Source organism: Pseudopodoces humilis, chromosome 1 (assembly GCF_049639895.1).
Source record: "Pseudopodoces humilis isolate 2021_Gansu_Grassland_sample_001 chromosome 1, ASM4963989v1, whole genome shotgun sequence".
NCBI classification, from domain to species: Eukaryota; Metazoa; Chordata; class Aves; order Passeriformes; family Paridae; genus Pseudopodoces; species Pseudopodoces humilis.
Window position 1 is genome coordinate 20,755,736 of NC_142200.1, and position 23,409 is coordinate 20,779,144.

Below are 23,409 nucleotides of genomic sequence, written 5' to 3' on the forward strand. Positions count from 1 at the left end.
GTCCACACTGAGGCCATGCACTGCAGTGCTGAAGTGGCAGCTACAGTCCTACCTTTGCCTGACAGAGCAGCCAAAGCTGCAGAAGAGATTGTAATTATGGAGGGCAGAGGGAAACAAAAAAGCAGCCTAAGTAAAGACCAAGCACAGAGCAGACACAAGATTTAAAATATGGGAGTGTTCAAAAATAGGAGGGGAAAATTAGACCAGGAGTGTCAGGGAAAGACAAGCTCCTGACCCAGCAGTGAGGAAAGCAGCAATTCAGCTCTGTGGCTTCTCCTGCTGACCATTACACAGACAGGACACAAAACATGTTTGGCAGCAGGTCCCGTGATGAGCGAGGAGGTACTTTTGGTCTGCAGCTGCTCCAGTGCCACACGTGGGACACTGTGGCTGCCTCTGTGCAGAGGCCACTCAGCCTCACCTGGCCAAGGACATTGACAGGTGACCCCACCTTTGCTGTCCAGCTGCAGCTGTTGGGGGCTGCAGAGATTTCTCCCGCAGTTTCCCAGACTAAGGCAAGAGGAACAGATTCAGGCAGCCCTTATCTGTCAAACAAATGGTGAAATCCACACCTGAAGATATTCCGTTCTGTACCCCCTGCCCCAAAATGCCTTCCAGTGCTCTAATGCTGCCCCTTCAGTTTTGAAGATTGGTGTCCTTGGCTTGAGCTGTTCAGGCTGAATTGGCAATACAGTCCCTTACATGTCTTTGATTCAATTTTTCTCTAAGTTCTGTGTCTTTAGAAATTGTTCTGCCTGTCAGGCCCTCCCAAATGAGGTCTAAAAAAGTAGCCAATCTCAATGAAACCTGAATGGGGCAGGACCATCATCAAAATGACTGCAGGCAATGCTGCTGTTTTATATCCTCAACCAGCCAAAGTTTAGGGTCTGCCTTAATCGGAGGAGATCGCACACACACAAAGTGAAAATCCATTAATTGCTGAATATCAGTTGTACTGATGATGCTTTAGTAATTACAACCCTCATTCTTGGCACTCCAAGCTGAAACTCATAATCCACATGTCAGAATTATAAGCCTAAACTGTACTGAACCAGAAAAAAAGCCGTAATTGTACTTTTCAAGAAAAAAACTTTATTAATTAATATACACCTGAGAAAAATTTTCATTAGAACAACATTCTTAATGATATTTCTGCAGTGCTAAGTGAATCTGATACACATTTATATCACCTGTGCAAAGAAGGTATTGGGGTATCTGAAAAATTGAAAAGCTTCACCTTTGAAGGAGCTTTTTCAGAATCAAATATAAAACATAAGCAATGCCAGAAATTAAAAAAAAAGATCATACTGGTCCAAAAAAATTGTTTTACTTTTATAAATATATCTGTAAACAGAAATAGCTGGTATTTTAAATAATCTGATTACAAAACTCAAAAGTTAAATATTTCTATTGTGAAGTGCAGCCACTTGTTCTTCTGTCACTGCCTAAAAAAAGTCAGAAAACCAGACATACTCCTGCACGCACAGGAAAAAAGTTCTCTGTGCACTAAAAATTACTCACTTGTTAAAAAATACCCATCCATTTAATAACTGTTTCCATGACAATATATAGTTCATTCACCTTTTTTGTTAAGATGTATTGAGCCAAAATATTTAAATCTGTTTTGTACAGACCAGGAATAGTGAACAAACAGATGTCCCACGGGAGTTTTCTGAAAAATGTTAATACTTTTTGTAAACTCATTTTAGCAAAGTTACTGCTATCTGACCCATCTGTCTTGAAGTCACTTCTTTATCACAAGAACACAGAACTCACAAAATGATGTAAAAAGTGATGACTAAACGTGTACCTACTGTACCATGAAGGTATTTCATACTGCATGTATAATGTAAAATATATTTTTCTGAGTCTAAATAAAATCAGTATGCCAAATGAAATTAACTCTGTTACTGAACACAGATGGGCATAAAATTATATAGATGTATACAACTACAAGAAGAAAAGAACAGCAAATTTTAAATGTGCATATGCTGTCAAAACAAGATACAATTCCAGCAGGTAAAGACCCACTTGAACCCAGGCAAGTCTGCAGAGTTCAATCATTCATCTTCTAACATGAACTATATGCATGCAGACAATAAACTTTAACTTCTCAAAGTTCATAAACCTTTTTAAGGCTCTCAAGATGTTCCAATGAGTACTGATCACTCTGGCTTTCTGAAAGTACGTCAAATAATTGCTGCACCTCTTCTTTTTCCTTTTTGCTAAGAAGGGCCAGCACCACCTGAAAAAAAACCCAACAAATTATTTTATAATCAGCACAAGTTGACTGATAATCATAATATTTGACAGAGATACAAAAGTCAGGATGTTTTTTCCTTTTAAGATATGAAAATTTCCTTTAGATTTCTGTGCAATTTAAATACACATTCAATCAGTCTAGGTTCTTACCTTAAATCTTTCTGCTTTGCTCAAGTAGAAAAGGTGCTGATATGCAAGGCCAGGATCTTTTCCAGCTATGTAATGTTCCAATGACTGGATAAAAATCAGAAGGATTTCTCCTTCAAGTTTGTTACTTAGCAGCACCGGCAATGTTTTTGGATCAGTAATAGTTAAAAGATCTGCACAAGCAGCTTTATCCTTATTGGCATTCACTGCATTTATGATCTGACCAAAGTCATAAGCATTGGATGGTTCCCAAACACGGAGTTTCTCCGAGGACCTCTGTGGCACTCGCTTTGGAACAGCCTCCTCAGCAGGAACATGGTGAGTCTCAGCATCTTCTGATGTAGCCAACTGTCTCTCTTCCTGTTCATCAGCTTCAGTCACCTTCACAAACAAAGTGGCAACAAATCACTTAATGTGAATTACATTGTGGATACAGACATAACGTGAAACTTCACAAACTGCATTTATCCATCATATCACTGGATTAAAGCTGGCAGTCTGCTCTTCATAGAAGAAAGGCATCCATGCTCCTCCATGTCCTGCTGCCCCCAAAACAGGAGCTCTCTAATTCACCTTTAAAGGCTCACAGTCAAAAGTGTGTTTGCTACACCTCCTTTTCACTGTTTGGCACTGCACTGTGGAATCAACCCTGGGGAGCACCAGAGGAAGGAGGACTCTACACATGCATTAAATGTGAAGTTCCAGAAGACAGGGACAACTGGAGTCAAGGCAGACACCCATGTTCCATTTCTCTGCTGTGCCTCCAGGCCAGCTCACCAGAGTCTGGAGTCTTGCTTTGGAAAGAGAAGTTCAGCATGGATAAACTGCCTCACTATCCACTTAAACTTCTCCTGAGACTGCAGCCTCTATAAAGTTTCATGAACCAGTCACTAAAAATTAACTATGGAACTATGGGGGCAACTACATTTGCTAAAATCAAGCCATCAAGAGTTGTGAAATTAGTATAATCTGACTAAAACTTACTGAACAGGGTCTCAATGCCACATATTTTGAAAAGTCTGAAGATATTGTACTGCATAGAACAGGGGATTAGTAATTTTTGGAAAATACTGCATTTGGCTTATAGACATTTTGTTCTATTTTTCAACAATCATTAGAATTGAGGGAGAAACCTTGACTGTCTTTTATATAATTACAACTTGATTAACATGGAATAATGATGGTAAATTATTTTTCTAATTTTATTTCTCTTTGCAGTCTGTTTTCATGGAACTACCTTGTACTACAGCAGGTAAAAGAGGAAAGCCTCTCTACAGGGGCAGTTGTAATTATGACAGCAAACATAAATGCTTCCTGCATCACCCCTAGAAAAATTACCAGTGCCAACAACGTAGTTAGCTGGTCTCTGAGCAATGTGGTCACTCCCCAGACCTCCTCTGAACATGTTCCAGGTCCCTCTGTTTGTCACAACTCAGAGCTTAACTAACACTATACCAGCTTATGCCAGTTACATAAAATCCCGTGAGCTTGTGGCAACCTGAAGTACTTCAAGAACATTTTTTTCCCCTGTATTACTAGCTGCAGCTTCCATTATACCACATTCTGAAATTACATTATCAAACTACAGTATCACTATACAGACTGGTAAGTATGTATTTTAAAAATACATTTTTAAATGAAAAGGGGAAAAAGAATTCTTAAACGATCAGCAAAGCAACAATCCAAAAATATCAGATGACTGAGAAAATCCTTTCATCACCTAATTCTACCCAGAACTGTGCAAGCCTAATGTTTTGATCCTGTACATAACATTACATTCTGTGTTTCTTTTGTAAGATCCTACAGATGTTTTACTCTTGCTCTTTAGGGTAGGATTTCATTTTTCAGACCTGTAACTTTAGGACCAGCACAGGAGCAGCCAGCACATCTGCCAAGACCTCTGCCAGCACAGCCCCAGAGGCTGCCCAAGGAGCACAGACTTCAAAACTTCTATTTCACAGCTGCACTCTGTAAAGCATGTATTTCAAAGTTTAGGCAGCTTCTGTTTAAAAGGAGTATATCCCAAGTTTAGTGCCATCTGAATGGACTATTTCCCTTCCTGCTGTAGTTCTGAATATGCTGTGAGCATAGATTTAAGATGGGAAAACAAAAGCTTTAATATTATCTCTTCACATGTGTGGCTTCTGTTGTGTTTGTTTTTAAGAAAATAATAGGTATACCACCTCTTGTATGGTTATTTTCTTCCCTCGTGTTTGCTGACTGACAGCTCCAGCACTGCTGTCAAGGTGAAGCAGTTGGGTTACCTCCTCTAATTCCTTTTGTGCTTCAAGAACATTTGGATCTATTAGAAGTACTTTGTTGAAATCATCAACACTGGCTTGATAATTCTGTAAGTAGAAGAAAATATTTTTCTCATAAGCACATCACTAGAAAAATACATCTGAAGTACCATACTGTCCTTTACAAATAAGAAAGGTAAAAATATTGGGATCTGGACACTAGGTAGACAAAAATAATCTAAATACTGATAATATTTAGATTTTTTTATCATTAGAGGGGAAAAAGGAAATGAGACAGAGTTAACACTGTGACTAAATACTTCCAATTAAATATATAATAAAAATAATTTATTCTCAGAAACCTGTTCCCTATATCAGAGAGCAAATTATTGAAGTTTGCTGCTTTTAAGCATAATTGCTTACAGTGTAACACTGCTTCACAATTAATATCATCTTGAGTCCAGCAAGTTTGCCTACTTGCTTTGTCACTAAGAGAGTTAAATTGAGCTTTGATTAAATATGTATCTAATATTCCTGGGCTTCAATCCAATAGAGCATCTCTTACAGTGAAATTTTGCTCATACTTGAGTTGACTGCGATTATGTTATGACCTCTGGGTAAACAAGATTAGGACAAACACAGTGACAGAGTGGCATTAGGATACAGTTCCTCAATAATCAGTCTTGTAATTTGTTTAATGCTTTTATTTCACATTTTTTCTGTATAATTACTATTTTTTAGTCTAAATGGTCTGGAGAGACAAAGTTAATAGCATCAATTGAGGAAGACTGGAATTATCACATAGGAAAATGAAGACATCTCAAGGGCTGGAGTATCAAAAATAAAGATGAAATGCAGCAGTAAACAGTAAAAGACCAGGCAGATAGTAAAAGACCAACATAATTTATTCTGTGAGTGGTCTAGTATTTCTTCTGTTCCCAAGCAGCATCATAAGGTTACTATTAAATCATGTGTATTATCATGGAAAAAAAGATCTTCATGTACCACCTGAGGTACTTCCTCAGCACCTCAACTATAACACAGGAGCCAGTGTCCAAGTCACTCAAACTCTTTCCCACATTTTGTTCCACACTGGTGCCAATAGTCAAGGGGCAGAGAGGCTGCAGGACATCAGTAGTGGACTGAAGCCCACTAGGCCATGAAGGAAGAGTGAGAGAATGAGAATTATGTATTCCTAATAAAGGAATGCACAAAGGGGCAGGTTCCTTTCATCAGAAATCCACTACTGATTAAGCTAAATAATTTGAATTACAGATGTGAGGATTCACAGTGATAGAGAAATGAGATTCTAGAACAGACATCTGGAAACAGTAACAAGGGTCAGCAACCAACTCTACTGAATTTAAAACCGCAGCCTGCCTGACTGCCCAATAAAAATCATACAACGTGACTGTACCCAGAACAAGAGTGCACTACCAGCTGCAGGAGATGCCATACAGGACCTAATGCATCTCACTAACACTTCTTCCTGATCTTCCCTTAACTACATCTCAGTAAATCTGTAAAAAAAACCCCTTAAATTACTACATTAAATTTCACTGCAGCTTCTGTAGTTAAATATGTGTCTAACTACATACAAATAACACTTCCCACCTTAGCTAAGTCTTTGCCAAACTACATGCCATTAGCTCATACAATTTTTCATTACAGTCATTTGTCAACTTCAGCTCATTTTTGTCATGTTCTCTGGTTTTATCTATCACTTTCATCCCTGAAATGAGCAATAACAAAGGCATTAAAACCAACTACAACAAAACATTTTGGGAGTCCCCAGCTCAGACTGTTCTGAAGGAGTTCATGAACACTATGTTTCAGGTTGTCTTCAATAATACAAAAATAAGGCTTTTTTCTAGGATATGCAAAAAAGCAAAAGTTCCTTCTCCAATTCTCGACCTTCTTCACAAGTGTGTAATACCCTTTTTTCTGTCTGGTAGAATGACTATGTACTCATTTTTACACTGACTTTTTATCAAGTTCAATAATATAAAGTTAGAGATGATTAATACCAGGTAGCTCAGCACACTTATAGGGAAAAAACATGACACAGAATTAGGACTTTTCACACTTTGAAAATTTCATAGCTACTGCAACAGAGGAACAAATACATCACATTCCCAGGACTTGTATCTGGAATTATAACACAGGATGAGAATAGGCTGGTATGCTGCTAAGCACAAACAGCTTCTCAGGTGATTTGTAAACTGAGACATCATCAGGTAATTTTTTGTTAAGGCATCAAACATAATGGAGGTCTGAGTAAGTGTCCATTCATTTGAAGGACAATGATGAAACTTAGTGGACCTCCAGTCCACTCCTGCAATGTGGAAGACAGCACTTCAGATGCTTGTTTAAAGATACTTCCAAATTTATTACAAAGCAGGTGATGAGAGCTGCCATCATGAGCCTACAGAGCGAGAAGCTGATAATTCAATAGCAAGTAAGAGCTGACAGGCAGAGCAAGAATTGCTGTGGAAGAATTATGGAGTGTAAAGGCTAATTTAACATCACTGAAGATGAGGAACCACTAGAGGGAGGGACAAACAACGATACGGTTCAAGTGATGGAACATGAGATTTGAAGTTACATTCAGGATGGATATGAACAATGTGTCTGCATTTATGATGATCAGGTAAAAGGATACTCTAAAAACTGTACAAAAGAGGAGCACTGTAGAGACACCACCACCGTGCAGATGAAAAGGAAAAGGCTGAGTACTGACACTGCCACAGAATGACAAAGTACAGTACTGACAAAGGGCTGTAATGCATTTGGGGAAGAAAGAGAGAGAAAACTACCATAATTAAAACCCTGGTTTAAAATGATACTTAAATATGAGCAGATGCCAAGACAGCTTGAGATTTTAGTTTGGACAGATGAAAACAGGCTTGGCAAGAATCCATTTGTCATCAGCAAAGTTATAGTAAACACCTTGACAGATAAAACAGACCGGGATACCCAGAAGGAGAATACTAGAACATTAGAACAGATTTGAAACTCGCTTAACCAATCTCCAGTCAATCATTTTTTATTGCAATATTCTTGTATTTTCTCAAATTATTACATCAACATGCAGGTTTTTATGTAGCAAAAATATTTATGTAATGTTTTATGTATGCCTAATGCTCTACAAAGTATTAAATCATCACACTGAGTACTTTGTATTCATCCATTCAGAGCAACTACCTCATTGCCTTTGAAGAGGATAAGCAAGTTTAGAAGTGCTTAAGAATACCTGCCATGTTCTTTTTCCTCACCTGTAATCCTTTGTACGCTAGTGCTCTTCTATAAAAAGCTTTAATATTAGAATCTTCTATCTGAAGAACATGATCACAATCCCGCTTAGCCTCTTCATATTTATACAGTTTCAAGTAACAGAGAGCTCTAACACAGAAAACAGAATATACTGCAATATAAGTAAATTCTACAGCACTCTAGTGCCAACATCTTCTGACTCGTAAATGTTAATTACAATACTTCAAACAGTTCAGTCTCAATGTGATTTTTTTTAAAGTACATAAAACCATTAACTATCAAGAACATCACTGGATGGATTTAGAGAAGGCCAATTCCTGCAATAAAGGTCAAAATTCAAGTATGACTAATGCTTGAAGTTAAGCAGATATGCAAGTATTTTTAAAATGTTAGTACAATATGATAGTTCAGTGGTTAATGTAAATGGATTTTATACAGCCATTCTGGGTAAAAATGTGCTCTGGATTAAATAAACAACACTGCTCTCTACCTAATTATTACTTGGAACTCTCCTATTCAAGTACTGGTCTAATCAAATCCTTCTTAGTTTGTAGAAGCTGATAAGATTACAGCATAAAGAATTACACTGCTGAATTAGGTCAACCTTTAAAATAATGCCAATGTATGACTGTGTTCTTGCTTTTATTTTCTCAGAATGCACACATTTTATCTGAATTATTACTCTTCATGTCTGAAATATTGCTACTGCATGTTATTTTTCATTCAAATCATACCACTATTCTTAAAAAATATCTCAAAAATGCTTCAAAATGCTATGCTGATTATAACTTATATTGCTTACTCTATTTATATAGAACATTTTAAGATACATATCAGTGACATTAATACTTGCTCCCCTGGAAAAATGTTTTTACAAGAAATCCGTTTTGTTGTTATAAACTCTTACCAAGTAGGAAAAAAATCCCTTTTCCACAACAGTGAGTGAAGGGATGCAAAATCTCTATTTGAAATGAGAAAATACAACTACTGTTATCCCACAAAACAGCATTAGCTTTTGGATCTTTACCTGTTAGTGTAGACAGTACATTCCTCAGTATTTAACTTCATGCACTCACTGTATTTATTTGCGGCTTTTTCATATTCACCCGTTTTTACAAAATCATTCCCTTCATTTTTCAACCTCTTGAACTTTTCCATAGCTTCCTCACCTACAACAGAAAAGGATCACAGTGTTACATAAGGTCAGTTTATTAAGGGTGGCTGAATGATCTATGCAGACTAAGGATTAATGCCTGGCCTCTGTCACTCTGCAGTTGGCCATTCCTATCCCAAGCCTCCCCTACTGCTCCAACAAAGGCATGACCAGACCTACATTTGGCTCAACAAATACTTCCCCATCCACTAGTGTTACTACTCTGCTGAAAATAATGGGAATGCAACAGACAGCTCTAAGCTTTCCCAGTTTCTGTGTGGTAGAGAGGGCCTACCTGTGTCCACTGAGACCCTGCTTTTACTTAAAATTGTGGAGTTTTAATCAGCAGGATTAAAGGCCTTCCAGATCTCCACCATCACACCAAGATGGCCATAATTTGATCCAGTATTCTCTTTGCAATCAACTACCACAATTACTATGCTAAACTGGCAATGACCAACAAATCTCATCAGTTGGCATTAGGGATACATCCTTTGAACTATTTCTAAAACATGCAGTGAGGAACGTGGATACCACACCTAACTACAAACTAGACCTAACTACACTCCTTATTTTCTTTATTAATACTGTGTTATTCCATAATTGCCTTTCCTTCTTAATTCCACATCATTAGCTGAAGATGCTTTTGTGTTAGGCTACAGTTTTTAGCTGAGTTTGCAGTGAAAAGCTGATCCCAATTGCAGCTTCATGATTCTGTTGTGAGCAAACAGTAATTAGCAACATAGCTCTAAGTAAATCATAATGAAATAATCTACTTTTTGCACTGTGCTAAAGAATATGAGCCCTCTGCCAAGCTTCAGGTTTTCAACACTAAATAACCAACAATTTCAACCAACAATTGAACTAACTGAGTTATTTTATAAAAACATGGCGGTTTCCTATGCCAGAAAACTACATGTGGACTTGGGGAAAAAATAAACTACATGAAACACACAACCAAATTACCACTCAAGCTGCAACACAATTGTTGCAAAAAAGTGTCAGCCAACAGTAAGGTTAAACTACTGACTGAACATTATTGCTGGCAGCCTTTCAGTACCAGCCTATAAATGTCAGGTCTCACTGATGAAGGAGAGGCCTGAGAAGGCAACCAGAACCTTAAGAGTCAGCCTTCAGTGAAAACAGTCACACAGTTATTGTTTAATATTTCTAAAAACAAAGCCTAACCAAAGCCTATGCTATTTGAAATAGACTGAGATGTGTTTTGCATCAAAATGCTGCCAAGCACTTGGAGGACACTCAGTATGGCAGTAATGCACTACAGAGAGAGAATCCCATGACTGGTATGTATTTGGCCAACAGCCCAGTTACAAACTGCAGTCAACCCTGTTGTTAATTGAGGAGAGATTATCTTCAGTAATACTTTATATTGAAATAAACTCAAAGAGAAACCAATTAATACTTGAATAAGGAATGATAGGGTTAAAGCTTTTGCAAAGGGAGTATTACTGTCAGTAACAACTGAATCAGAGAGCTTATTTACTGAAGGAGAAAAATGGAAACTGCAATGAAGGGAAAAAAAAAAGTCAGGAAGGAAGTTAGTTTCCTAGATTTCCTAGTGATTTCCTAGTGATTACGTACAGACAAATCCAGAACATCTTTGAAAGGTGTCTCCTACATGTCCTCTGCCAAAGCTGGGTGTTTGTGTGCGTGGTGGCTTTTCTGGGGGAAAACTGTATTGTAACTGTATTATGATGTCAGGGAAACCACTGACACTTTTGTCCTGGGGAGGCATCAGGCCCAGCATGGCCAGGCAGGCAAGGGAGGGGATTGTACTGCTCTTCTCTGCACTGGGGCAGCCTCACAGTGAGTGCTGAGGGCAGCTTGGGCACCACAATATAAGAAAGATACTAAGCCATTAGAGAGTATCTAAAGGAGGGCCATGAGCATGGTGAAGGGTCTGGAGGGGAGGCAGTATGAGGAGTGGCTGAAGTCATTTGGTCTGTTCAGCCCAGAGGAAACTGAGGGGAGACCTCACTGAGGTCTTCAACATCCCCACAAGGAGAAGCAGAGGGGCAGGCACTGATCTCTTCACTCTCATGACCAGTGACAGGACTCAAGGAAGTGGAGCTAGGGGAGGTTTAGGTTGGAGTTTCTTCACCCAGAGGGTGGTTGGGCACTGGAACAGGCTCCCCAGGAAAGTGGTCACAGCAACAAAGCTGACAGAGTTCAAGGAGGGTTTGGACAATGCTCTCAGGCTCATGGTGTGACCCTTGGGGTGTCCTGTGTAGGGCCAGCACTTGGGCTTTGGTGATCCTGATATTTCGCCAATGAGTATTTCTGCTGATTTTATATTACTTCAGAAATTACATACTGCAAACTGCATCACTTGGTTTAAAAAAAGTTACCGTAACTGCTTCACAAAGCACATTGAACTTCATCACATAAATGATAGTCATTTACGCTGGCTTTTCACAAAGGTCTCTTAATAACTATTTTCTAAAGTGGTGTCTTTGACATTGTTAAGATGTATTCAATTTTCTAATTAGGTTTATTTTCTGAATGTGTATTTGCATTAGCTATACATACGATTCATCTGCAATTGTTCTTCTCTGTTGAGGTCTGTAGTACTTGGCTTATTCTCTGAAGGAAGGCTTCCTCCATCCCACCTGTGTAGCTGAGCAGCAACTGGAACAACTGGAATTGGTGGCAACTTCTCCCTCCAACTGGGACCATCCTGATCTATTAAAGTCTTTGTTATTCTGAAAAAGAACAGCCCCACCAACATGACTTTTCATATATTTTACTCACACTTTAATAACTTACAGCCAATTCAGCACTGCAATGTTACAATTTAAAAAAAACCCACAACCTGAACAATTACCCTTAATGCTAATTTGAAAAATATTATCACAGCAGTCAACAGTATTACATGCATTTAAGATTCACACTTTTTCCACTTTAGAGTATTATGCTGGCATTTAGAAAACAAGCTGACTCCAACATGATCTGTAAATATTTAAGCCAATGACTGATTCTACAACTGAGCTCCAAATGCTGCCTACCAATCCAGTAAAGAAATTAAAAAAAAAATCCAAGTATTTACTTTCATTACACTTCTCAGCTCTTCATAGGTGTTATTTGTATGCAGTGTAGATTACAGTATTCTCAGGCAAAATGTGATTCTTAAATTTGCAAATGTCAAATGAAACCTCTTCCACAACAACTGTCTAAAAAAAGCAATGCAGATCACAAAGTAGTCTGCATTAAGTTGCATTTTACAGTTATATAGTGAGAAATGTATTGATCAATCCCCATTTAAAAATATTTTAATTACATATAAAAACTTAGTTTAGTCCTTCTTAAACCAACACATATATGTGTGTCAACTATTTCCACATATATGTGGCTCAATCCAAAAACTATTTGAGTGGGATTTTCCCATTGCCTTTTTCTCTTTTGGAAAAGACAAAAGTAGACACAGTAAGTGAAGCCATTTAAGATTTCATGGTTCCATTACAAATTTTGTAGTGTTAAAAAAAAAAAAAATCAATTATAAAAGTAACAGTGTGATAAACATCTCCTGATCTCAAAATGGTTTTAAGAATCAAGTTCAACTGGTAAAAAGTCTAATTTGTAATTTAACAAAGGAAAATTCTGAACTGATTAGCAAAGCAAGTCACATGGATACTACAGGAAATAAAACTCAAAATTTTTGTATCAGGTGCATTTCCATCTAACACAGGTGTGAGAAACATACTACATGAACACACATCCAAAAAAAATTAAGAACCTTGACAGTGACAAGAAGAACAACACAGAATGAACATAAATTACCCAATAGTTTTCTTATTTACTTTTGTTCTTTTTAAGAATAACAGCTATTTAAAAAAAAAAGTGTCAGTGTAATAGTTTGGCAATAGCATCAGAGCACCCAAAACTATATTCTTTTCCCATTGTGGTCTGATCAAAAAACTAATACAAGAAGCAGCACCAGTTCTAATCTCCTTTATGTGAAACAGAAATTACATTAAAGAATGATAAAGACTAAGAAGTCTGTTTGTAGAGCTATGTAATGAGCAAGTTTACATTTTACACTATGCTGCATAAAAAACATGTGTTTTTGACTTGAAAGTTAATTTCTTCATTCACAGAATATCACATTCCATAGTATAATGTAGTTGCTTTGTTACCTAAGTGATCAAAAAAACTATTTTAATGTGTGTTAACTGCACATGCCCTTGGCAGGGCCCTGTACCATTCCCAAGTATCTTAGAGGACATATCAATTATGTGGCTTGTCCAAGTACTGTTTTGCTCTAATTTTATTGAAACTCCAAGATTTTAATAATAGCCTGAACTCAATTGCTAAGAAAAAATGTGGCACACCATCATAAATTGAACAACCCAAAGATTTACTCATGTTGTTTTTTTAGGCAACCAAACAGTACACTTCATATTAACACATCAATTAATTAACTTTAGGTATTTCCCAGAGGAAGTAATGGAGTAGTTCTACAGGAAACCAGAGTCATATTGACTTAGTATTCAATTTGTATTCTCATTTATCATAATGGGCTTAAAAAGTTGGAAGAAAAAACTCCAATTCATCAAAATCTGCAGAAAGAATCCTGCAGCATCTGATGATCAACTGACTTCTTGTAATATCATAATGTAAGCAGAGTCCTTTGCAAAAATGCATACCTGTGTGCCACGATTAGTTTAAAAAGCACAGGTGTCTCATGAATAAGCTGGGACAAATACACTCATTTCCCAACACCAACTCCCTGACTTGACCCAACAATCATGCAGTTCTGGAGCTGATAACAAATTTCTTTCTGCAGTGTAGACTCATATGGGACTTTGTAAAAACAGCTTCCAAGCTATTGCATGCAATTTGCTCACTGATACTAAAGGAATTGGGACAACTGGAATGAAACTACAATTTAGTAGGAGGAAATGCATGAATATATTCCCACACATTAGAGCTTCTTTATTTCTAACAGAGAAAAACAAATAATGAAACACTCAAGAGGAAATTAAAATACACAAAGTAGGAGATACACTGATGTTCACAAACCTAGGAAAATGCCACTAATTAAAAGCATGCTTGAAATTCAATTTCCAGTTATTTGTCACACACCATTAAAAGTGTCAGTCCTTCCAGTTTATCTAAAAAAAAATCACCTCAGGAACCAATAAAAGACACAATTTAACATAATCTAATCAACACAATAAACACTCAAATAAGTGTTTATACTTGTTTCCATTATGTACCTAAACTCTTAATTATTTCCTTTTGATTGCAAAATGATCAGGTAAAGGCTTGATATTAAAAATCCTTGTCTTTTATGTGAATATTAAAAATATGCAATTGATTCTAAGGTTTTTGGAAAGTCTGCTTAACTATGTAAGCACATAGTGACAAGCTTCAGCATGGTTTAGCAAACCCACCCTCAGACACAAGTAGGATGATGGATATTTCCTGTCAGCATCTTACAGCATCACTATCCAATTTCCCACAGAAAATTAAAAACCAAGAAATCCTCCAATAAAAGAGGGTTGTTAAGATCTGATTTTCCTAATATAGAAAAATACAAAGAAAATGCTACCTTTGGGACAGTCTCTTTAAGTTAAAAGGCAGTCATTTTTTTAAAAATTCATCTCTTACTTTGGAAATGAAAATGAAAGCTTTAGTACAGTTTCACTTGAAGTTTCAAATGATAAAATATTTCTTAAAAAATAAAGTTTCAATTACACAGGAGGTCTATGGTTTAGAAACTAATAATTCGCAAGCAAAAATGAATTACCAGCAGAAGAGAAGAAGGAAGAAGCAGCTGAAATAAGGTGATGGGTTGCCAGGAAGGAAAAGAGTAATGAGCAGTGAAGCTAAAAACATAAGGAAGGCCTAGAGAGGAGAAAAGGAAGAGTGTTAAGGGGAAAAGGGAAATAAGCTTATTACTAAGCAAGTTCCAAGTCAAGGAGAAATATGAAAAGAGTATCTGCAGATAAAATAAGCCAATGAGATTTTTAAAAAGTGTAATAATTACATAGGTACCAGGATAAGCAGTTCTACCAATCCAATCTATTATCACCAGAGATACAGAAGAACAGTAACAATTTTTATGTTATCAAAAAAATAGGACTTGTATGAGATTATGAAGCGTCACCATTTCCTCTGGTCAAATAAACAGAATTTAAAGAAAGATATTATGGACATTGATGAATAGTGCAAGTGCTCATGGCCTTGCCTTAGGAAGAAAAAAAAAATGTACTAGATTCCATTGTAAAAGTCACATGCACATGGTTTCCTTCTCAGTGATTGGCTGTTCTGTTTTCAACTTTATAATATTAAAATATAATTAGAGAAATTCAAACATTTCTCTTGGCAACTGAAATTACTAATACTTGAAAATAATATTTAATTATATTTTTGACAACTCTTAAGCTTTGCAGCCAACCGCTGTATCAAGCTACTTCGGTATTTCCACACCTGCAGCATCCAGAAGGATTCACACTTTACATAAATCTCCAACTGCTACAGAAAGACTGTTACTATGTAAAGGAAGCAAGATGTCAGAGAAATGGCACGGACCTTAAGCGTTACTTCATATAGTATAAAATAGAGGTTAGGAAAGACAAGTAGAAACACTAGGAAAAAAAACCCAAAAAACTTTAAAATATTTAAAATACTACATTTTTGAAAAACATGAAAGAGACACACTGCTAGGAGAGGAAAACTGAAATTATGGGAAAAGAACAGCCAACCCTCTACCTATAAGGAATTAGTTGTACAACAACTCTGACAGTACAAAATAGAGCGAGCACGTAAAACAAACAAATCTGAATTCTGTTTTTCTATGTTGACTGTTATCAGAGAATTTCTGTGTGAGTTACCTGTTAGCACTATCATTTGCTGCTTGGATGCTGCTGTCTATCTGTAGCACTGTTTTATAATCAATGTACGCCTGCCGATACCGCTCCATTGACTCATTTGCCATTGCTCGGCGTAAAAGAGGCTTAAGGGAAAATGGTTGAAGCTCCAGAGCTCTGGGAAAATAAAAAGAAAAATGCAGGAATGAAAAAGAGTAACTGGAATAAGAATAACAGAACTATTTTATGATATACACAACTATATGTAACTCTGTGATTTCAGATAGCACTTAGAGTAAAATAACTAAGGAAAATGGCTTTGAGTGGTTCATATCAACACCCTAAATGACACCCAGTTTTGAAATTGTTACTGCTTTTACTACAGTTTACTCAAAGCTCTATCTTCCGTCTGGAAAACTGCTCTCATCATCAAGATATGATTAATGTAATGGCACCTGATTAAGAGCAAAAGCTGTTTTTCTTAAGTCATGCCTAAATTGACAAGGATTTCAAGTATATGGTGCTTTTCCTTACATGACTGAAAGTTCTTCCTTAAATGAAAGTGTGCACTTAAAAAACCCATAGATTAGGACAGGAATATAGACCTGTTTTTCTCTGGACTTTAGGTTTTCGCCTGTCTTTTGTCTGCTTACATTTTTGATTGTCTGCCTGGTCAGCACCAAGCTCAGCATTGTGCAATTAGAACTCCTTCCCAACACCACACACTTTTTCAGCAATAAGAAGCAGCCCACAAAGGCTTTATTTCTAAAAGACTACCTTCTTTTCAATCTTTCTTGCTAAAGATAAACTTTTGAAATAGTGAAATTAAGATGAGTCTAGACAATTTGATTTCATGAAGTCATAAAGCAATCCAGACTGAGATATCCCAGCTATCTGCTAGAGATACAGCCAGCTTGCAGATCAGATGAGGTTGCTCGAGGCTTGATACAGCTGAAAACCCTCCAAGAAAATCTCTGCCAGCATCTCTGGGCACCCTGTTGTAATGCCAAGCACGGTTTGTGGGAAGGTTTCTCCTAATATAATCCTACATAATTTTTTACTTTGAAATTGTAACCTATTTGTAGATTATCTATAATATATATATATATATATATATATAAAAAATATATAATTATACAATATATATTATATTACATATGATATGATATATTATAGTGTTGCCTACTGAACATTTATTTGACATCACCTAATTTACATATGTTTGCAGGTCTGCAATTCTGCTTCCCAGTCTAGTCTCTAAGTTATTTCTACCTCTGTATTACTTCTACCACTAAGCATCATGAGTCCTTGTGCATCCATGAAATATGCATGACATTAAGGACACTATCATTAGGTAGTAAGAATAAAAAGCTTCTAATTGGTAAGAATACAAAACCTAAAACCTCTGTATCACTGATTCCAGCTAAAGTTTTACATACTTCAAACCCCCTGAACAGAAAAATGCTCTTAAATACGCCTTCTTGGCCAGCTGTCTGTGATCCTCCGTCTGTTTCAACAAAATAATGCTAATGAGTATTTTTTCCAGAGAACTTATTCTATCAGGTAGAATATATATATATATAGTAAGTTAAATGTTTTGTACCTTTGTATTACAAAGGTACATGCATATTTTATTTTTAGTTTTGGAGGGCTTTTTTTTAACAGTGGAGTTCTGCTGTACAAAATACTCCACTGATTACTTTACATTATTTCTAATTCTTCTAAGATACTTTTCTGCAGCTTAAGGCTCAGCTTTATAAACTCAATCTATGGAAATACTAAATACCCCAAAACATCAAAAGTACAGTAATAATTTAGTGGGACACAGTGTTTGGAAGTTATAGAAGGTGTTTGATCTTCTCTAACTACCGTATCCTTAAAAGCCACAATAAGCAGAAAGGATTTTAGCTCAATTCCTTAACAGCTGTAATTACTACTTATAACTATGTCAAGTATATATTAAAAAACCCCAAACCAAAACAACAAACCAACGGAGAACACACACATGTACACCATACATGTGCTCAAAATAATTTCCAATGCTGTGATAAGCACCAGGCGTAACAAAGGTTTTACACAGAAGCTACTGCAGAATTCCACTGTAAACCTGCTTTTATATTAAAAATTTTAATCCTGCTATGCATTTCTGTGAACACAGTAAGCTTAAAAACTGCCCTTACACATTAAGTTAAAAGTTATTCCTTTCCTAGTTTCCACATGATTGTTTATCTAACAAAGGTATCTGTCATTTAGACAGGGAATCAGACTTTATTGATATTGTTCTGAGTCAAACAGCACTAGCAATATATCAGTTAAAACGTTTAATCATCACCAGGAATGTTGTTGTTCTACATGGGAGGTTTCAATTTACCTGTTACAATCCTGAATGCAGTCACTGCAGTTCCCTTCTTTAAGGTAACATGCTGCTCTGTTTGAGTACAAGATACTTAAATCGTCTGGACTTTGTTCTCCTAGAAGAAGTTACAATTAAAATCAAATAGTATTACTGAAATTACACTTAAGAATTAAAGATTTGCATACTCCAAGTTGCACTGCAGTGATGCAGTCTGCTGACACTGCAAAGCTCTAAACAGCTTTCTTTTATCATGTTGCCTAGAATATGTAAGTATTCAAACATAAATAAATGCCAACAGCTCTACCCCAAGAAAATTAAAACATTATTTCACTCATTTTCCTGTATTTTCTGTCACATGAATTGCTGTCTACTGAAATGATGAAAGATTTACTGCATGGAAACTCCTGTCAAAAATCCAGGGGCAGACTACATTCGTTCACTCGTAGCTCCTTTAAATCTTCTAAACAGTTCTAAATTTTAAGTATAAGGTATTATTACACTCACCTAGACCAGCGACACACTCAATTGCTTCCGAGTATTTGAGCACAGCTTCTCCAAACTGTCCACTCTTAAATAACTCGTTTCCTTCACTTTTTAGTTTTGCTGCAGTAGGAGGAAGCGAATTGGAACTGCCACCACCAGCCGACTGAGACCCTCCTCTATGCGACTTGCAGAGCTCCTCGGCTTCGGCGCTTTCACTCTTCTCACGACTGCGTAAATAGCCATTAACTTCGCCTTCATGGTCTGACAAATGCTTTTCTGACTTCTCCGACGGGCCTTTTTTTCCTCCGCTCTCGGCGGACTCCTTCTGTTTGTGCGTGTCTCTGTCGTGCGCCTTGCCGCCGCCTTTGCCGTGGGACTTTCTGTGCGCGTTGCCCATGGCGGGCTCCCCGGCTGCCGCCCGCGCTGCCGCTAGCGCGGCGGAGGCTGCAAGGGCGTTAATAAGCCGGGTTAGAGCCGCATCATCAGCGCGAACTATCGGCCCGCCGCGACACGGGGGTGCTGCACAGGGACACCGACCGAAGCCTGCAGCATCCCAGCGCTAGGGGGGCTTATCTGCCTCAGAAAGCACTGCTAACGACACGGAAAAATTCCTACTTACAAGGAACCTGCAGCTGTTTTTGAGAAGGGATCACTAGGAAGCCTCATTTCCCCTTGCTGGGCACATGGGAACCCCTGTCCTGAGGTCTCAGAATGGTACAGGGCTCACCTTGAAATTAACGCTTTTAATACCGCCTATTACAACACGGACGCTTTGATCTTCCACGACCAAATCAAATGCTTACATGTTAAAATTAGATCACAAACTATCAAACCAGTAATGTTATACAAAACTCTCCTCAAATATAATATAGAATATGCAGGATAAAAGCTTATAAATCCTTCTCAAGAAGATTTCATTTAAACATGCCAAAACCCCTTTTCCGCTTATGCATGTGCTTATTCAACTTTCACTGTTATTTATTACAAATTTATTCAGAAAAAAATCATAGAATAAGAAATAGGGTGTTAGATAATAAAATCTCTATCTTCCATATTCAGCTGATTTCCTACCAGATTACCACGGCAGTATTCAAAGACAGATTTCTGTAGAGCGTGACTCTCGATACTACTTCTCACAGAACAACTCTGCCTTTTGGTACTATTAAGATGCTATCTTCCCCTTCCCTTAACCTGATGTATTTATCCGTCCAACATATCGGAATGATACTTTCAATTGACTTTAACAAAACATCTGACACTGACTCAATATAGAAGACCTCCAAAATGAAAGCAATATTTGTTTTTTAAACATACAAAATGTTACTGAAATCAAACTGACCAGGATGGAAAAGTATAAAATTTGTAGAAACAATAGATCCTTTAGTGCCTTCTACCTAGCTGAGGTCCCTGTTTTGAAATACCAAGTTTAACAATAAGTTCATACTCCACAGTGGGAACAACGATAGGCTAAATCTACCCACACAGACCTTTTTGTAAAAATTAAATTATTTATATTTGACACATATATCCATCCATCTAATTGGTGGTGCCAAATATACCAAAAAGGTTTAAAGTCTATTTGCCAGGGAGAATGGTGGTAAAAGGCTTGCTGGGCAGATGAATGAAACACCAGTATATTAACTTCCTTAACACACATGCTAAAATACTTTCATTTTATGGACATTAAAACAGAAAAAAAATTTAAATGTCACAGACAAAGAGGTGATAGGATGAACTTTTACAAAACATAGCAAAACACTGTCAAAGAGCATCCCAGCTTCTAGAGACAAAAAAAAAAAAAGCAAGGCAGATACATAATATGTGATGTAAATGGTACTAATGTGAATAATGTGTAATTCCTGAATACGGGAGGAAATTTCCTAAAGATGAAGTACACAGAACCAGTTCTGGATTAAACAGGAAGCATTTATAGCATCTGGAGTCCCCCTGACAATAGGAATGCTGATAGTTACCTTGTTTAGCTGCTGCGTAATACTAATTGGTTAAATATTTCAGGTCTGAGTAAACAGCATGCAAAAAATGTACAGCTATACTTCTCAAATATAATTCTCACTGTCTTTTAGTTTCAGTCTTTAAAAACAATGTTTCTGTACTGGTCTCTACAGAGAAATGTATTCTCAAAAGCAGTATTCTGTGCTAAAAAAAAAAATACCAACACTTCTGAACTTTTCTTAAGGAAAAAAATTCAAGACACATTATAAATTCCAAGGAGAATTTGAAGAAAGGTACTGAAAATTCTGGACAGAATTTTGACCAGAACAACAACAAACACACACTAGAAAGAATTCTAATTTATGTTATTACTAAAATAACAAACTTAGAATGGAAGAACCATCATAAAACTAAAAAAAAAAACGAAACCACTGAATACTCTAACAGGAATATTTTAAGTTTGAGGAGTGTCAAATATTATATAATAATATAATATATATATATAAAATATTCTTTAATATTGTAATGCATCAAGCAAATACCACACAGCTCAACAAAATTTGTCTCAATTAAAAGGGGCTATTTAAAATGTATCTCTAATTTATCTTTAAACTTGGGGGTATAACATGTCAAAATACCAGGTGTTTTGTCGAGCACACACATGATTTTTAGGTTTTGCAGTGCTTGAATACTGGGTTTTATAGTCTGTAGGATGCAAGCAATTTTCCACTTCTATTGTACAGAAAGGGCTCTTTTTACTTTTGCTATTGGTTAAACAGAAGATAAAGAGAGACTACACTCTATTTAGACTTTGTTTTGTTCAAAATTCAGAAATCAACTCTTCAGCCCTAAAGAAAATAAAAAATATTTTGATTTTCTTTTTTCCAATCTCTAAATTTTAAGTTTAGTAGGAATGCATCAGGCTTACCAACTAGAATGTGAAATAAATGTGACTACATGACTGGACTATATGGACTACAGGACTGCCTGTGATTACAGGACTAGATGTTTAATCTACTTATTGCTGTTAGATTCACAGAACACTTTTATTCATTAACTGAACTGAATTCATATTTGTTTCCAGTTGTACAAGAAAATACAGAGTAATCTATGAAAATGCTTGCCACTTAAATCTCAGAAATACTTATGCATATCACAGGAACACATATGCCATTGGCATCAGATGACGATCTTCCCTGTGTTTAAAGGCCTAACCTTTCATCAACAGAATGGAAGTCTTCCTATGGAGCTAGAAGGCACACAGTCATCTGAATGCTCACAGTAGAAAACAACCCCAAATGAACAGACATTTAAGGCTAGGGACATGATGCACCCTCTCTTCCAGGGTTTTAGCTCAGGAGATTTGGTAGACACCAACTGATGTGGAGAAACGTATTTTCCCCAATCTTGTGTGCCAGTAATATATTATTATATCACACACGTACAGTCCAACATTCATGATTAAGCTGCAAAACCCACGGACTGATTTAGTTTCAAGATAAAACACAGAAAACATAAAAGTCACAGCTGTCATGCCACAATACCTTAAAGAACCAACATAACTAACACAAAGGAGAAGGGTGAAACTGGCCTACGGATGTTACTCTGTTGCAGGCTAGAGGCCAGCAATGCAGCTGAATCTAAAAGCAACCAGCTAACAGGAGCCTTCCTAGCCCCTGCTGTCTCACCTCCTCCTGCAAGCCATGGATTCTGATTATGCCAGTGGCTTCATCCCAAGAGCCTAGCAGTTAATCAATCACACACTAATCCAGGAATGGGAGACACACTTCAACTGCTTGTAAACTACACCCAGTACAAGAATTACATGTTGTTTATCTCTAATATAAACATCCAGAGCACTGAGATGGGCTCTTACAATTAAAAAAACCCAAAAAGTAAGAATGATAGTTTCCAAAACAAACAACAAAAATTACTGATGTTGACAAATTATACTTGATCATTTTTACACCCTTTGATGCAAGCATTGGAAGAAAAATGCAGAATAAAAATGTGCTGATGGGAAGGCAGGAAAGCTGTGTGACAGAAAGATCTCAGGAACACAAAATGTTCTCTCACCAGAACAAATTCTTAACTGTGTCCACATCAAAGGACAGGTGTAAAATTACACAGGGCACAGGGAAGTAGGTAATTTATAGCAATATTTTCCATTTGTCTCTGTTATGCTCATTCTAGAAAGAATTACAAAGATGTGTAATAAAACTGGATTCTAGATTTCACACCCAGATCTACTTTAAGTATTCAAAGTAAGTTTAGTCCTCGAACAGGCAAAATTCTTTGCAAGAAAACATTGATGAATTGTGTGAATAAACATTACAATCTCAAAAACAGTGATTTGTTTCTTAGGTTAAAATAAAACAGGAAATGATAAGACATTACTTTTATCTCCATCACGTCTTTCAAATTCTTCTGTATTTTCCCCTCTTCCTTCACCATTTTCTGAATCTTCTATCTCTTGAATAAGTATTTTTTTTCCTTTGCCTGGAGGCCCAGATACAGGGTTTAAACCTTTCAGTTTCTCTTCAATCTCTAGTAGACTTTTCTACAATAGAGAAAAAAGCCAGCAATAGCATAAGTCTTTTTTATTATGTATATAAATGACAATTTATGTACAGCAAGTTTTATTCTGTTAAATAATCCATGTAACATCCTGAAGAATTATCAAGATAAATATTGCCAATATAAAAAGAT

General features: G+C 36.7%; 1 protein-coding gene across 2 annotated transcripts in view; it reads right to left on the reverse strand.

Moving 5' to 3' along the window:
• Positions 1-1,120: 1,120 nt before the first annotated feature.
• Positions 1,121-23,409, reverse strand: part of SPAG1 (sperm associated antigen 1) — a 38,108-nt gene continuing 15,819 nt past the window's right edge. For both annotated transcript variants that reach the window (XM_014254084.2, XM_088065260.1), the window contains exons 10-19: positions 23,098-23,260; positions 18,769-19,191; positions 18,280-18,379; positions 15,933-16,085; positions 11,626-11,798; positions 8,950-9,091; positions 7,925-8,051; positions 4,593-4,757; positions 2,413-2,790; positions 1,121-2,245 (exon numbers count right to left, since the gene is read on the reverse strand). In XM_014254084.2, the coding sequence (XP_014109559.2) occupies positions 2,114-2,245; positions 2,413-2,790; positions 4,593-4,757; positions 7,925-8,051; positions 8,950-9,091; positions 11,626-11,798; positions 15,933-16,085; positions 18,280-18,379; positions 18,769-19,191; positions 23,098-23,260 (1,956 nt within the window). In that variant the 3' untranslated portion in view covers positions 1,121-2,113. The remainder of the gene's footprint in view (positions 2,246-2,412; positions 2,791-4,592; positions 4,758-7,924; positions 8,052-8,949; positions 9,092-11,625; positions 11,799-15,932; positions 16,086-18,279; positions 18,380-18,768; positions 19,192-23,097; positions 23,261-23,409) is intronic.